The 15,597-nt window shown below is 34.5% G+C and overlaps 1 protein-coding gene across 3 annotated transcripts in view; it reads left to right on the forward strand.

The window, feature by feature from the left end:
- Positions 1 to 15,597, forward strand: part of STRN3 (striatin 3) — a 67,986-nt gene that overhangs the window by 26,026 nt on the left and 26,363 nt on the right. For 2 of the 3 annotated variants that reach the window (XM_049825090.1, XM_049825091.1), the window contains exons 3-7: positions 521 to 594; positions 2,071 to 2,152; positions 2,453 to 2,632; positions 3,110 to 3,242; positions 4,906 to 5,047. In XM_049825090.1, coding sequence (XP_049681047.1) covers positions 521 to 594; positions 2,071 to 2,152; positions 2,453 to 2,632; positions 3,110 to 3,242; positions 4,906 to 5,047 — 611 coding nt within the window. Of the gene's footprint in view, positions 1 to 520; positions 595 to 2,070; positions 2,153 to 2,452; positions 2,633 to 3,109; positions 3,243 to 4,905; positions 5,048 to 10,419; positions 10,531 to 15,597 lie in introns of all 3 variants that reach the window. The other variant, XM_049825089.1, reaches the window with a different exon arrangement.

Raw genomic sequence — 15,597 nt, forward strand, 5'->3', positions numbered from 1 at the left:
GACAATACATGTGATGAGGGAAACTAGCACTCTAACATGGTTCTTCAGAGGGAAAGATTTCTATCATGAGCAAAGACAGGGCAGGAGAGAAATTGAAGTGGAAATTGAATGTGGAAAATAGGCAGGAATCCCAAATATGAGATTCATTCATTGTAGTGTAGGTGGCTAGCTGTGACAGTGCTACAACTGAAAAAATAATCTCTGCTAAACAGTTAAACCTGCTGGTTTTTGAAAGGTTCTCTTAGGAGCTGGCAAACGTGAAAAAACCACATTCTTGGAGAACATACTAAACTCTCATCTATAAGTTATTTGATAATTGTGAATAATTGTAAAAAGGTTATCTCAAAACTGTGTTCTTGAAAGACTAGAAATAATTGTATGATGCAATAATTATCACAACAGCTTTATTTGGATAAATTGTATTGTGTTAGTATGGTTGTTTTAAATGGGAATAGTAGAATGTTTTGAGTTGATAAAAGCATGGTATGCTAATTTGTTAAACATTTGGATACTTTTTCAGGGCAAAATATCACAAATTAAAATATGGCACAGAATTGAACCAAGGTGACTTGAAAATGCCAACTTTTGAATCAGGTAACTTTTTTATAATAGCCTGTTTAAGTATAATTTCTTTATACACTGTTCTAGATTTGCTCTGTTCAATTTATTGCAGCTTTCAATCTTCCCTCCACCCCCTCTTAGGTGTGTTAGAGAAGATTTCTAGGAAAGGTTTGGTATTGGGTAAATATTGTTTAATCTGAAAATCAAAATTAATTGACCTTTCCTTCTTTGAAAGAGCTGTGAATGTTGAAGAAAGCTTTAAGTAAGGTTATACAATTCGTTATTTAGCTGCTGCTTCTCGTTATTTCTTACCCCTTCTTGAAGGATTTAATATTTTTTTGCCATTGTGCCATCCATCCAGAAGGAAAGTGTAATTGCAGAATAAACATGAGAAATGCTGTTGGGTTTTGGTGCTTTTATAGGATGCTAGTTTTCAAAGAATGAGGAAAAAACCAATTGTACTGCATTGGTCTGGAAAAAAAGTTGTTGAGCTTCTGTTTTTATCTTAGATCAAGGAAAAAAGTCCTAAGAGAAAAAATAGGCTATCCTTATTGGTACTCTGTAGTGCATCTGATGTTGCAGTGTAGATATGAAGTTGATCATAAGAGTTTTGCTCTTCACAATATTGCTGATAGAGGAAAGCATTTTTCATAACAACACTGGACTATTTAATAAGCAGAATTGCATGTGGCTTCTCTTGAAATGTAAGTCTTTGGGAAGTCGCCCTGTTGGCCTATATTTATGTAATGTGCCTTAAAATTGGGGTCTGCAGGTTTTCACACCCCCCCCCCCCCTTTTTTTTTTTGTTTGTTTGTTTTCTTCTGCTTTAGAAGTGCCGCATTTTGGGGTACTTTTATACCTGGTTGAAACTAGAGATCATGATTCACATTTCTTGCTTGGTGGGATTTGTCATCTGTGTTTAAAAGCAGTATAAATTAGATGTTAAAATCCTTGAACTATCAGTTTGTACCATGTTTTATAGTCTCTGCCATAGTAAAAGTGCATTTTAATTGTTGATAGTAAACTGATGAAATTTGTGTTGAACTTGACATGTTTGTTTTGTCCAATTGCTGATATGTCACGCTTCTGTTATTTTAATGATATTTTCCATGTTGCTTTCTAAGCATCTCTGCTTATAAAAGAGAGATAGCCTGCTTTCTTAGCAGTGACACTTCAGTTGATCAGGGCAAGGTTTTCTTTTGTGTATAAGTTAAGTATTTTTCTGGTTCCTTTTCTGCCTGTAAGGAATCAGGATATTTTTAACTGATTCTGTTCTGTTAAATTATTTGCTTGATGCTTCAGCAAAGAATTGGAAAAAAAAAATAATTCAAAAACACTGTATAAGACTTCATCTAATTTAAAGCTTTTTTTAAGATTTGCTTTTAGTTTCATTGGTATCTTGTAAAAAGTAAATAGATCTTTTAAAAAAAAACAAACAACACAACAAACAAAAAAACCCCAAACAAACAAACAAAACAACCCACCCAACTATGACACTGTATCTTTCAGAAGAAACCAAAGATACGGAGGTTCCCGCAGTACCTCAGAATAGCCAATTGACCTGGAAGCAAGGCAGACAGTTACTGAGACAGTAAGTAACATTATTGAATATTGGTGTATTCAAACTTTTCCCTGAAGTATGAGGAGCTGTATATATGCTTACTCTATGAAAGAGCGTAATTGAGGTGGGCAAATAGTGGTTCATTTTTCAGGACTGTGTAGTTTTGAGCTTTAAGCAGTATAGAGTAAGCTTTTCCATATGAGATGGATAGTGATGAAGCTTATTTTTCCATAAATGATATAATAGTGGCATTCATTTTTAACAGTCAATACTAATTTCTTCCCTTTTCCCTCAAATATGCTTTCCTCTTTCTTCTCTTAATGCATATAGGTATCTTCAGGAAGTAGGTTATACAGATACAATATTGGATGTACGCTCCCAGCGGGTAAGGTCTTTGCTTGGGCTCTCCAATTCAGAACCAAATGGTTCAGTAGAGACAAAGAACTTAGAACAGATCCTCAATGGGGGTGAATCTCCTTCATCAAAACAAAAGGGACAGGAAATCAAAAGGTAAGCAAAGAGATAAGAAATGCACAAAGTTTAAGTATGTTTTACTTAATCATTGATACCTACTGGTCAGTTCACATTTAGCTTTCAGCTCTAGAGTCTCTGAACACCTGTGAGTGTAGCTGACTACAAATGATTATGAACTTGACTGAAATGGATTATACATAGGAACATATGTATCTGTATTATATATATGTATATTATACATCTGTCATATATAGGAAAATATATAGTGTATTGAATTTGAATTTTTGTCATATAACCACACTGGAGTTGTTATTTTAAGGATTCTGTTGAGTGATGCTTTTATAATAAGGAATTAGGCAGCTGTAGAAACTTCTCCATACAACCATTTATTGTTGTTTTGCTAGTTTTAAAGCTCTTAAGCTGTTAGGTGGCAATTGCATTTAATCTGATTAATCTTCTAAAATCTCTTCAGCAAGTAAAACAGATTCTCTGTTAATGTTTTTCTTTATGTAGGAATTCTGGTGATGTTCTTGAAACATTTAACTTCTTAGAAAATGCAGATGATAGTGATGAAGAAGAGGAGAGTGACATGATAGAAGATATTGCAGAAGGAAAAGAAAAGCACCGGATAAATAAGAAACACAAAGTAAGATTTATTTCGTTTTATATAGAGAAATCTGAAATCCCCTTTAAAAAAGGAAATCTTTTTTCCCCCAGATGTTTACAGATGTGTCGTGAAAATGTTTGTTGTACCTTTGTTATCTGAATAGATTGTAAGCAGATGTGTTATTGGTAAATTTGGTGGTTTAGTTAATATATAACCTTGAAAACTTAACCAACCAACCAACCAACCTGTTTGCAAGTGTGAATTAATTGCTGAAAGATCTAACTGCTTTGGCCGTCTCAGCTTCTCTACATACTTTTGAGTCCTTTTGAGGCAAACTTAGCACAATACAATATGAATCCTTTCTGAATTTTGGAGAGGGTAGGGACAATTACTTAGAAGAAACTAAATCATATAATGGGGGGCGGGGAGGGAATCAGTTCCATGTCAAATACATGTTTAATTCTTCCTTTTATGCAGCTTTTTACTAGATATGTTAAGAGCCTGGCAGAGAGTTGTCTTCAGTAAAGTTCTGTTTAAGGTTCATTTAAGTTTTGTTCTATTTTCCTCTTTAGTTTTCCATTCTGTGAGCAGTTTTCTAGGTAGAAGAGACTATTACCTGTCCCTTTCTAGTTCTTTTTCTCCTGTACTGGAAGAGTCTCCCTGTTAATGAGATTTCTTTATGTAAAGAGGTTGATTTGTGAATGTCGTACTGACAGTTTTATTACTTCTTGCTCAGTATAGTCTTCTGCAGCATGATGAGCCCTCTGGCTGCATTGAATTTTGTTAAATAGCTAGCAGCATTAGGTCAGCTTGATACAAGTCTTAATCTCCCAGCTAGACTTGTCAGGAAGGGTTTTCCACCTTACCTTTGGTACCGACTTGTACTTCTGGTAAATAGATTAATCAGGCAGTTGGTTGAATCTTTTTTTGTTCTAAGGCAGTAGTTAGTCTGATAAAAAGATTATCTAATATAAATCTGCAAGCACATATGAAGACACTACACATTTTTTTTTTTGATTCTTGACAAAGCTTGTTTTTTATAGAAAGTAGAAAGTTCATTTATAGTTATCTTTGTAGAAATTGTCTCTTTCTGCAAAAGTGTAAGAATATTGTGCAAGTCATGGAAACATAACCCCATGTGGAAATTTTCGTTACCTGCAGAAGGAAAGAAATTTTTTCACTGGTGCCTTGGTAGGGGGGGTTGCTTGTTTTGTTTAAGGTGAAGATGCGGTAGAACCTAGTAAAAAGACACTTTTCTGAAAACACTGTATTTTCCAAGCTTTTGCTTAACACTGAAATAGAACTGGAAAGTGAAAGGGGAAAAAAGGCTTCTCCACCGGTAGAAAACACAGTTTGTAAAGCTTCTCTGCAGAGCTATTGATATTGCAAGAAAATCAACAAAATTTTTCAAATGATATGTTTTAAATAAAAAATGAAGACTGGGATGTGTGGGATTGTTTCTGTTGCTAAACCTAGTGTCGGTATTCTTTTAATTTCCTAGTGATCACTAGACAGCATGGTGTACTCTTTGTTTTTTAAATCAGATCTAGATCTGACTAAGTGTCTTTTTCTGCATTGCATGTCAAAAAATGTTTTCACCTGCCACCAAGTACTCAGAGTAATCTATATAATTTCTAGCCAAAATACTTGAGTAGAAATTTGTTTGTGATTCAAATGCAGAATAATGTTTATCTGTTTGCAGATTGGTAATGAAGGTTTAGCTGCTGACCTTACAGATGACCCTGATACTGAAGAAGCTTTGAAAGAATTTGATTTTTTAGTGACAGCTGAAGATGGTGAGGGAGCTGGAGAAGCTCGAAGTTCAGGAGATGGAACAGAGTGGGGTAAGATGCTAATAAAAGCATTTAGAAACAAAGGAATACTTGTTCATGATAGTACATAAGAGTCACAGAACCTGCTAAGACGGTGTGGATGTGTGGATGATTGTGATCAAATGCTGATGCTTAGATAATAGTGTATTGGGTGCTGAAACTTTCATATATATATATATATATGCGCTGTTGTAGTTGCCACAAATATAATTATATTTGTTTCAGGTTTTGGTTTTGATTCCAAAACTAAGAGAGGAGACTATTTTCTTTCTTGAATAAGAAAGGCTAGGATTCTGAATGTTTTTATACCTGAATTAAATTTGCTTTCAAATCTAGATCCTCCCTCCCATTTGTTTCTGATCAGGAGCTTTAAACTTTCTGTGCTCATGTTAAATGAATTTCTTTGGTATACTTGTAAAAATGGGCAATTAGTATATTTAGTTTTTCAGTCTGAGATTTTTAGATGCTATTGCTAACGTGGCTTGCATTAGTAGGATCAAAAAAATACTTTTGTACTGGCCCAACTTTTTTTTAATTCATTTTAACTTTAGAGTAGATAATAAAATTAAGTAGGTTACTAATTTGATGTGAAACAAAATATGCTAAGTCAAACTCCTGGAGCCTACATGTTTCAAAAGAAGAAACTAAAAGATGGAGAGATTTTGGATAGGAGAAAGAATAATGAACCAAGTAATGAATGCACATCTGTCTTGAAATGGGAAATTGACCATCTTAGTTTCTGAACTATGATACAAACAATTTTGTGGTGGCATACTGCAAGTCTTTCATTGTAAGGCCAAAAAGTCCTACTGGATCATCTCGTTTGACCATTTTACATCATTGAGATGATGAATTTGTCATACTTAGATGAACACCTTGGTAAGCAAAGAGAACATGAAGATTTACAGAAATCAGAATACCAGTACATCTTCCAGGAAAATCATCCAGTCTTGATTTTGAAAGTACCAAGGATTAGAAAGCATTCCTTCGTAGAAGTTAGTATCAAAGGGTTAGTCACCTTTATTTTTAAAACTCAGTCTTATTTATAGTCGGAAAATGAAGCCAGACAAACTGTAACCTTTAGTTTTATTTTTCGAAGCATTTTAGTTGCTTGGTGGTGTTCCCCTTTGAAGGCAATGCTATTTGATTAGTTTCTTGATCATCTTTTTATTTAGCCAAACAGGCAAATCTCTTGGTATAAGACACCTCACAGGCCCTGAAGCCAAGGTTTTGACTTTTAATTTGCAACATCCCTTCAAATGTGTAGTGATGCAGAAAGTTCTGGTTCTAGCATCAGTCTTACTACTATTGTATATAGAAGGAAAGACAGCTTGATACTATAATTCATGCAAAGATTTATCCATTTTTTCAGAGCAGACTGCTGAAACTTACTGAACTAGCTTGTCCATTGAAATTCCAAGTAATTGCTTTCCAAGATTACTTTCCAGCATGTTGTATCTCTGTCATCTTCTCAGGTAGTTACCCAGAACAGGAGGATTGATTTATTTGCAATGCTGACTTTGCAAGCTAAATTTTTTCAAACATGTTTTCGAGCAGTTCGGTTGCTGTCACAAACTTAAAAATAAAATGAAATTTTAAAATCTGCTTTAAAAATTGAATTGACCCACTGCACTTTCAGAGAGCAGTTTGAATGGCTTTTATTACAGTTTAAGTGAACCCATAGCATTTTAGGAGTTTTTTACACACTTGTGACAGCTTTTTTGTGACTTGTTTAGCTGCAGTAATTCATTGTTACCAAAACACTCATGTCTGAGGCAAAGAAGTGGGGAGGAGGAAATAAACATAAACTTACTTTCATCTTAAAAAGTATGTGTTCTAAGTTTTGCCATATGAAGACAATATCCAAAAGTTTGTATATTTTATACTAACTTACTATTTAAATGAGTCAGAAGACATACTTCCAACTGTGTGGTAACAATGCTTTTTTCATAGTATGCCACTGATTTTAGTACAGCTGTTCTTTCCTTAAATGGATGATTAAGGATACAATCTATCAGGTCTTGGGGTTAAACATCACTTTTTTAAAGATCTGTGTGTAAATTCAAAATATTTAAAGACAATGCTTCTTTATTACCTATTAAAAATAACACTTCAAATATTGTCCCACTTAAATGCCTTCTAAAATAAAATAATACATGGCCTAAACCAATTTATTTTAGCCTGTCACATCATTTTGAACCCATCAACTTTAGTATTTCAGTTAAAGTTCATATTTTCCTTCATAATGTAAATAGTTGCTATGTTCTGTTTTCTTCTCAGCTTTTTTTCTTCCTGTTTTAGTTTTCTTGTCATTGGTATGCTTCTATTACTTCTTACTCTCTCATAGATTTAGGCTGTCTGAAAAAATGTAAATGTTTACATGTTTATTTCCTTATAATGCTTTTATCTAGTATCTGGAAACTTTTGATGTTTAGACTCTAAACCTATTGCCTAGTCTTGCTTTATCATTACTTTCAATACTTAATCGTCAAAGTATTATCTGTAGGTCTAACTTCAGATACACTAAAATATTTCATTGTCAAATTTGATAGTTACACTTTTGTTATTGGAGACTTCTGCAAACCAGCCACCAAGTGTGGAAGTTTGGGTTGCTATTTTTCCATCCTATAATATGGCTTTTATGAACACGTTATTTTTTTGTGCTTCATTTAATATACTTTGAGTCTTAAATTAATTTCAAACATTGTGATTTAAAGTGTTCTGTCATACAACATGTTTTACTTAGGAAAAGCTTATCTCCAAAATAGTGAAGGATGAGCAAATTCAAACACTGTTAAATAAAGAATTAAAGTGTGCAGCACACTAAAAAAATGTACATTTTTAGATTAAAAAACTTATAAATGCGTTGTGATATAGCATCATAAAGAAAAGGATGCATATAGAACTTCTGTTTGCTTAAGCAAACAGGTATAAATACATATTGTTATATATTATGTTACATATTATGTAGTCTTTTTATTCTGCTTATGACTTTGATGACTAACTGTGCATTCATCAATGAATTTCTCCTCTCTCTGAAACACAAAAGTTCTGTTTACAGATGGACCGTGAGTCAGAGAATGACTGATGTACTCAGAATTCTGGCGTGGCAGTGTGTGACTGGAATTCAGAGTCACTTGGGTCATCTTTTAAATAAAAATAAATAAATAATTTAAAAATCTCTTCTCCACCTGGATCCTCTGCACTGTCCTGATGTCAGTTTAGTGTAGGTTATAAACACTGCAGGCAGTTTGAGGAAGTTCACTGTTAGGAGGGAATTGCAGAGGTCTTTTAGTTACATGGCTCTGTTCTGAAATAGCTAAGTATATTTAGGCATACCTGAGAGAAACACTGCTGGGTTTTCCTAAAAATCTTCATTGAAATTAATTTTACAGCCTCTCTGGTTAATCAGTTAGTGTTTTATCTAGTTTTCTATTTATGACCTACATTTCAGCAGTTGATAGCATTGGTTTTGAGTATTTGTTTGCAGGCTTATGTTTTTCTGGTTTTCTGTTGACTGAACAAGTCCAGTTCCTTCAAATTCTTTGTCTTGTTATTTAATGCCCTGTTTGTTTTGCAATCTACAGACATTTTCTAAACTTCTAGTGTAGAACACAGACTGGACATGTTACTTAAATTTTGTCATCACCATCACTGAATTATGTGGACTACTCCTGCTTTAATACACCACACCTTTTAAAACATACCAGAATGACAGTTTTGTTTTGGCTTTATTTTTTATTTTTTTTTTTACAGCAGCATTACATTGCTGTTACATATGGTCAGCTTCTGGTTCAGTTTAATTCTTGAATCCTTCTCTGCAATGCTGCAACCTAGCTGATTATTTTCCTTTTATTAGTGATGCTTTAGATTTTTAATTTTTTTAATAAATTTTGATTTGTTCTTAACTGAATTTCCTTTCTCTTCTGGTGGGGCATATCCTCTGCCTTATCTTTCTGTGCCTCTTACACTTCCTGACTAATCACTATTCTTTGTCAATCTTTTGGCCCTCATAAAGATTGAGGTCTTTGTGTTTGCAGTTTGGTAGTTGTAGCTGCAGTTCCGTGTAGGACGTCATTGTTCTGTTCCCCTCTCCACAGTTCTTTGTGGACAGCTGAGGGGACTTTGCCATTACGGTGTCCATTTCATGCCTTCACCACCCTTGCCGTTTCTATATTCCACCTCTTTGATCAAGATTGTTTGTTTTGTCATTGATCAACCCTGTTAGAATGATGGTAGATGCATCAATATCCTAGGATATCTTCTCATTTGTGGTCATGTTTTGTCATGAAACATGTACTTGGAATAACTCCTACTGGTTTGCATCCTGCAAAGAATATGCATGTTTCTTTGTTTCTGCTGTGTATTGCTCTTCTTGTGTACTTTTATGACTGTAATGGTTATATCTTCAAAAATTGCTGTTTTTTGGAAACACTGATATCATAGGTATGATTGGAAGTTGAAAACTGAGGAAATTAGTTTTATTATTATATGCCTAAAGAATTTGTGAGCATAAGCTTAACTGGCACACAAACCAAGTTTGCTGCCTAGTTGTCTACTAGCAAAAGTGCTTCTGCAAATGTTACATTTACCTTGTCTTAGAAACAAGTTTATCCTTTTATTAATTCTGTTTCTAGAAATGTTTGAGATGGATAGTTTAGAAAAGTGGAGACTTGACTTTTCTTTGAGAATAACTCTGCAATATTTGTCAAACAGAAAAAGGCATGTCTTCTGAAACTACCGTGGAATGTTGTATTTCTACTAATTATAATTTAATTGCTGGAATCCCATGGGATGTCAATTTATTCACCTATGCGAATTACTTTTCTTCATCTCTATGTAAAAAGCTGTATCTATAGACTTGTTTCTCTGGTTATATGTAGGACCAAAGTTTATTTCTTATGCATGTAGAATGAGTGCGAGAGGATGCATGGTGGTCTTCATGAATAAACTGGCACTGACTTACTCAGCTTGCATTTTCATGAGAGATATAGCATGAATACTTTTATTTGCTTATTCAACACTGGCTGAATAATTTCTTAACACTGTCTTTCTAAAGATGCAGTAATCATTTCTGAACACCAATGAATTTTTGTGTATTTTGAAGTATCTAACATAAATAGTTATGAAGCTTAATTTCTTTGTTCCTTAGTAACAAATTAACATACAATTTTCAAATATGTAACTGATACTATACAGTGCCTTGCAAAACCGTATGAAATGAGGCTTAGTATTTTGTAAACTTAAAACTGAGACTGCACCTTTAAAGTAAAGATTTATTAAGAACTTTTATTAATGCTCTTATACAGCTATGATAGTAAATCGCCAACAGCTTGCATTGCCAATTGCTGATTTTTTTTCTTTTAATAATATGCTGCATGTAGACAAAGATGACCTGTCCCCAACTGCTGAGGTTTGGGATGTAGACCAGGGACTAATAAGTAAACTGAAGGAACAGTACAAGAAGGAACGAAAGGGGAAGAAAGGGGTAAAGAGTAAGTGCAGATTCTGAATCTTGTAATGCAACGCTTTTTTGCCTATCTATATAGAAGACATTTTTTCTCACAAGTTCTGTTTTTTTGTTGTTTTTTTTTTTTTTTCATTAAGCATCATTTTCTGTAACGGGGGCAACCAACTTTAACTTTCTACCTGCTGAATGTGAATATGTCAAAACCTTTGACAGCCATTGCCTAGATGAGAAATGTTGAAAACACATTAAAAATTTAAGGTTAAATAGGTAAAGAGAGCTAAATGCTTTGAAATGTGAGTGTAAAAATAATGAAGAACTTGCATTTTGAGGATACTTCTGAGAAGTTTTCGGAAAGATTTAAACTTTATCTGCTTCTTGAAGTATAATACTATGGTACTGTTGGGGGGGTGGTGTTGGGGTTTTTTGTTTACCATGAGCTTGAATCGAGGTATAATTGCTATTTATGGGCTTCTAATTATTTTTACAATCTAAGGCAATGAGAATAAAAAAATGCCCATAATGTAACTACAAACCTTTTGGGGGCTTTCTTTAGGATATAATCTTTATTTTATGGTGCCCTTCACTTTTCTGTGCAGTTACCACTTTTTGGTTGACACCTCTTTATTCTTTAAGAGTTTTCAGACTAGTTGAACTATATAAGTTATACCAAACTTCAATATTGAAGTACTTGGTAAAAATGCTGTTGTAACTTATGTCATCTTATGTAACTTATGTCAACTTATGTAACTATACAAAGCTCTTAGTGGACAAAGTTTTCTTAATTCAGTGTCGCTGTAGAGAAGCTCCCTTGATTGCAGTGTTTTTATTTTGAAAGTATTTTATAACAGGTTTTTGCTATATTTAGTAAAAAATAATTTTTCCTCTATTTGAAAAATTGTGTGAATATGTACTAACTAAATTAAGTGGTAATTAAAATATAACACTTCATGAAGAATTCTGGAATTATTAAGATTTGAAATTATGTTGTAACATCTAACAAATTAAAATTCAGTTAGTGCCTGTTGATTTTTTTTTCAGCAATTTTGTATGACTTGCATGTACATACAAATATAAAATCTTTGAAGTAGAGATATTTACCTAGTCTTTGGTTCGATTAGAACTTACTGTAGTAATCTGGATGCTAATGGGTCTCCTTATTTAACATGTAAATCAGCGATTGACATCAAATTCACTTAAAGTATTTTGTAGGGTTAGAAAGTTCTTTTTAATACTAAAATGGACGACTTTTATTTGAAATTTTCTTGTTAAGCTTCACATTTTAGACTTTTGGGAGCACAGTGGCTGCAAAATAACAGCAAATGTTTTGAATTCTTGGGGGGGGGAAAGAAATTCAGGGGATTTTTTTATTTCTCTCAAAAATTGTGCCTTTAGGTTATCACATACAGAAAGTTCTTGAAACTGTACTTTTGATTTGATTTTAATCTTTTCACACCCACTACACTGGTTAGTTTCTACTTTCTGGCTTGTGCAAGGTAAGCAGCTGTAAAACAGGGACAAGTAGTGTTGTTCTAGGATTATAAATTGCATGAAAATCTCTTCTCAGGCCTCCAGATTTGTTTTATTGGCGTTATTTTGGCTTGTCTAGAAGGGATTTCCCTTTCTTGTAATTGTTGCTTCTTTAGCTGCTATGCAATCAAGAATTTCTATCATCATTTTCATTTTGCATCTGTAAATCTTAAAATTTCCAGAAGAGGAGCATAATTCTCACCCATCAAAAACAACTACTTTGTTAAAAAAAAAGGGGGGGGGGGCATTTTAATGGTCTACATTGCTGAATAAATTGGTTGTGACCATCATTTAAAATAGTAATTACTCTGGAATATCCTGTTGCAAAATCTAAAACTTTGCATCATTATAATAAAAAGTTTCCTTTCTGTCCACTTTCCTGCACTTGCTGCAAACACTATAACATTAAGTTTTATACTGTGAATGACATGATATGTTGGCTGTCAATTATTATTTGACGTATATTGTCTTTTGACAATGTGTGTTCCACTATCAAATCTTAAAGGAGTATTTTCTTCATCTAAAGTAATTTTGATACCTGCTTATGTTCACATAAGAGAATATTTAGGAGACAACTGTATATCACAATGCTGTGAGGTCACATAAGTCACTGTTTAGCATTTTGGGTTTTAAGTTTAAATTAACCTTGGGAAGCCCTGAGCTCATATAGATAGTATCACAGGGTGGTTTGTGAGATTCTGCAATTATCACATTCATGATAGTAGTTTCTGATTAAAAATTGGCCTCAATCACAGAGCTAATTGAATGAGATAACTCCACATGCAGTAAAAGTATGCATTTAAGGTTGGGCAGATTTATTTAAATTCTGTTTATTTGATTCATAGACTTTTTTCCTCAGGTTTTTTTAACACTAAGAGTGAAAATAATGTCAAAGGCCTCCTTTATTCCTGCTTGTCGTGTCTGATCGTTCATGAACTTCAATCTGAATATTCATCTCTTTGCTCTTCAGTGTATTGCCAGACTTTTACCAGAACTTATTTCAAGCAATACCAGAGTTTATCTGCATGGCGGTATACATATCATCATAAAGATCAAATAAACATGTATTGACTATCAACTCTTGCAATACTTTGAGGACAGCATAATAGGGCAGACATTCTAACAGGTTCTTTTGTTGGATATACATCTGGTAACTACCATAATCTGCATTTAGACTGTTGCCTTCATAACAGGGTCTTCATAGCCCTGGCCCAGGTATGGTAACTTTCATTCCAAATGTGGAGATAAATAAGTGAACAGAAGTAGATTTGATTCTACTTTGATACTGCTGCCTTCATATGTTTTCTTTTGGGTGGAACACCTTAATTTAGGTCATCTTCTGTCAGCACATATGTGTTCGTAATGTAATATTTACTCTTTCTTTTTTTTTGGTGGTCCCCCCCCATTCCACCCCCCATCATGATAGTCCCCATGTTATGTGGAAATAACACTTCCTTGTGAAAGGATCTTTAAAAAAACCACAAAACAACAAAAAACACCAAACAAAACAAGCCAAAACCCACTCCACACTTCAGTTGCCTTTATAATATCAGCTGTAAAATAACCCAAAACACACCAAAAACCACAAACCAACCACAACCTATTCTGGACTTCATTGTGATAAATAGATAGGGAGTTAGGTTGGATTTCTACAAAACCAGGCTTACCTTTTACAGTAATATGCTGAATTTAAGGCCAGCTTCTTGCTCAAGTTTGGTAAGATTGGTTTTGGCAGGTAAATCAGGGGATGACTGGTTTTCAGATACAGTCTGTCACATTTTCAGAATGTAATAGTGGAGATATGTATCTCATTTCATACTATCAGCTCAGCATAATGTGTTCTCAGCAATCTGAAAAATAGTTTACACATCTTAAATTGTATGTTTATGTTACTGTTAAAATGAAGATGCCTTTCCTGCTTTTTTCCCCTCAGTCTAATTTTTCTGTATTTACGAAACAGTGTCTGTCCCATTCACTTTGCTAGCCTTGATTTCTGGAAATACAGTGTAATAGTTGATAGGCATGAAAACAGATTCGGGTTTTACCATCTTCATTACCATCACCTGTTGATATAGAAGGATTCCTGTGTTGTATTCTGACTTAGGCTATTACATCTTGGAGCTAATAGAAATCTGCTTATGACTTCTCGGACTACAACTTTTCAGCACTGACTATTCAATTACCTTTTTCACTTTTGATCTCTGAAGAAGGATACACTAAGATGGGATTGTAGGTGATTTGCCTTTGTTCATAACAGGTTCATGTTTACTGATTTTTTTTTTTTATTTTTTTTTTCTAGTCTTTTCTTGAGGATAAAGCACAGTCATCTAGTTTGTGCTTTGATCATGCAGAGACAGCACATTCTTATCCTTAAAAATCCTTGTGACATTTAAAATACTTCAATTTATATGAAGGTACACTTGCACTTAATTTGAAAGCAGAAATCTGCACAGTCGTCTGTGGTGGTGGCGGCACAGTCTTGCATATTGACAATTTTCAGCATGAAATACAGAGAAGTGGTTGGAAACAGCAGCTGCTCTTTTGTAAAACTTCAGAAAGCAGTTTCTCTCTGTATTGTACAATGGATTGGGGGCTGTTCTGAGGTTATGGCTGAAGGACAAAAGGTGACTAAACATACTGAAAAAATTAAAAGGTGTCATGGTTTAACCCCAGCCAGCAACTAAGCACCACACAGCCACTCACTCGCTCCCCCCCTACCCGGTGGGATGGGGGAGGGAATTGGAAAAAAAAACCCAACCTCATGGGTTCAAATAAGAACAGTTTAACAGAAAAGAAGAAACTAATAATGATAATGATAACACTAATAAAGTGACAGCAGTAATGATAAAAGGATTGGAATATACAAATGATGCGCAGGGCAATTGCTCACCACCTGCCGACCGACACCCAGTTAGTCCCCGAGCAGCGACTCCCCCCGCCCCCACTCCCCCCAGTTCCTATACTAGATGTGATGTCCCATGGTATGGAATACCCCGTTGGCCAGTTGGGGTCAGCTGCCCTGGCTGTGTCCCCTCCCAGCTTCTTGTGCCCCTCCAGCCTTCTTGCTGCTGGGCATAAGAAGCTGAAAAATCCTTGACTTAGTTGAAACGCTACTTCACAACAATTGAAAACATTAGTGTGTTATCAGTGTTCTTCTCATACTGAACCCAAAACTTAACAGTGTACCAGCTACTAGGAAGACAAGTCTATCCCAGCTGAAACCAAGACAAGGCTTACAGTCCCCTAAGCAGTGACATCCTAAATGACTGGCTGGTTTGAGGTAGCAGAGGTGGGGGGCTACTTCTAGTTACTTCTAGAGTGTGCTCTGAGGCAAACTTCTCATGCCCATATGTTTGGTGTGAAAGCACGTCCAAAAGATGCTTTCAGTTTGGATGTGAGTAAGAGTTTATAAGCCATTTTCAGCATTTTCCATCCATGTGTTGAACGGTTCATGCATATTGACATGGAGAAAACAAAGGGTTTTCTTGTGGAAAACAAAGGATATATTAAAGTAGACAGTTTAGGGTACCAGTCATGACTTTTATCATGTCACTTATTGATTGCT

Source organism: Accipiter gentilis, chromosome 22, assembly GCF_929443795.1.
Source record: "Accipiter gentilis chromosome 22, bAccGen1.1, whole genome shotgun sequence".
NCBI classification, from domain to species: Eukaryota; Metazoa; Chordata; class Aves; order Accipitriformes; family Accipitridae; genus Astur; species Astur gentilis.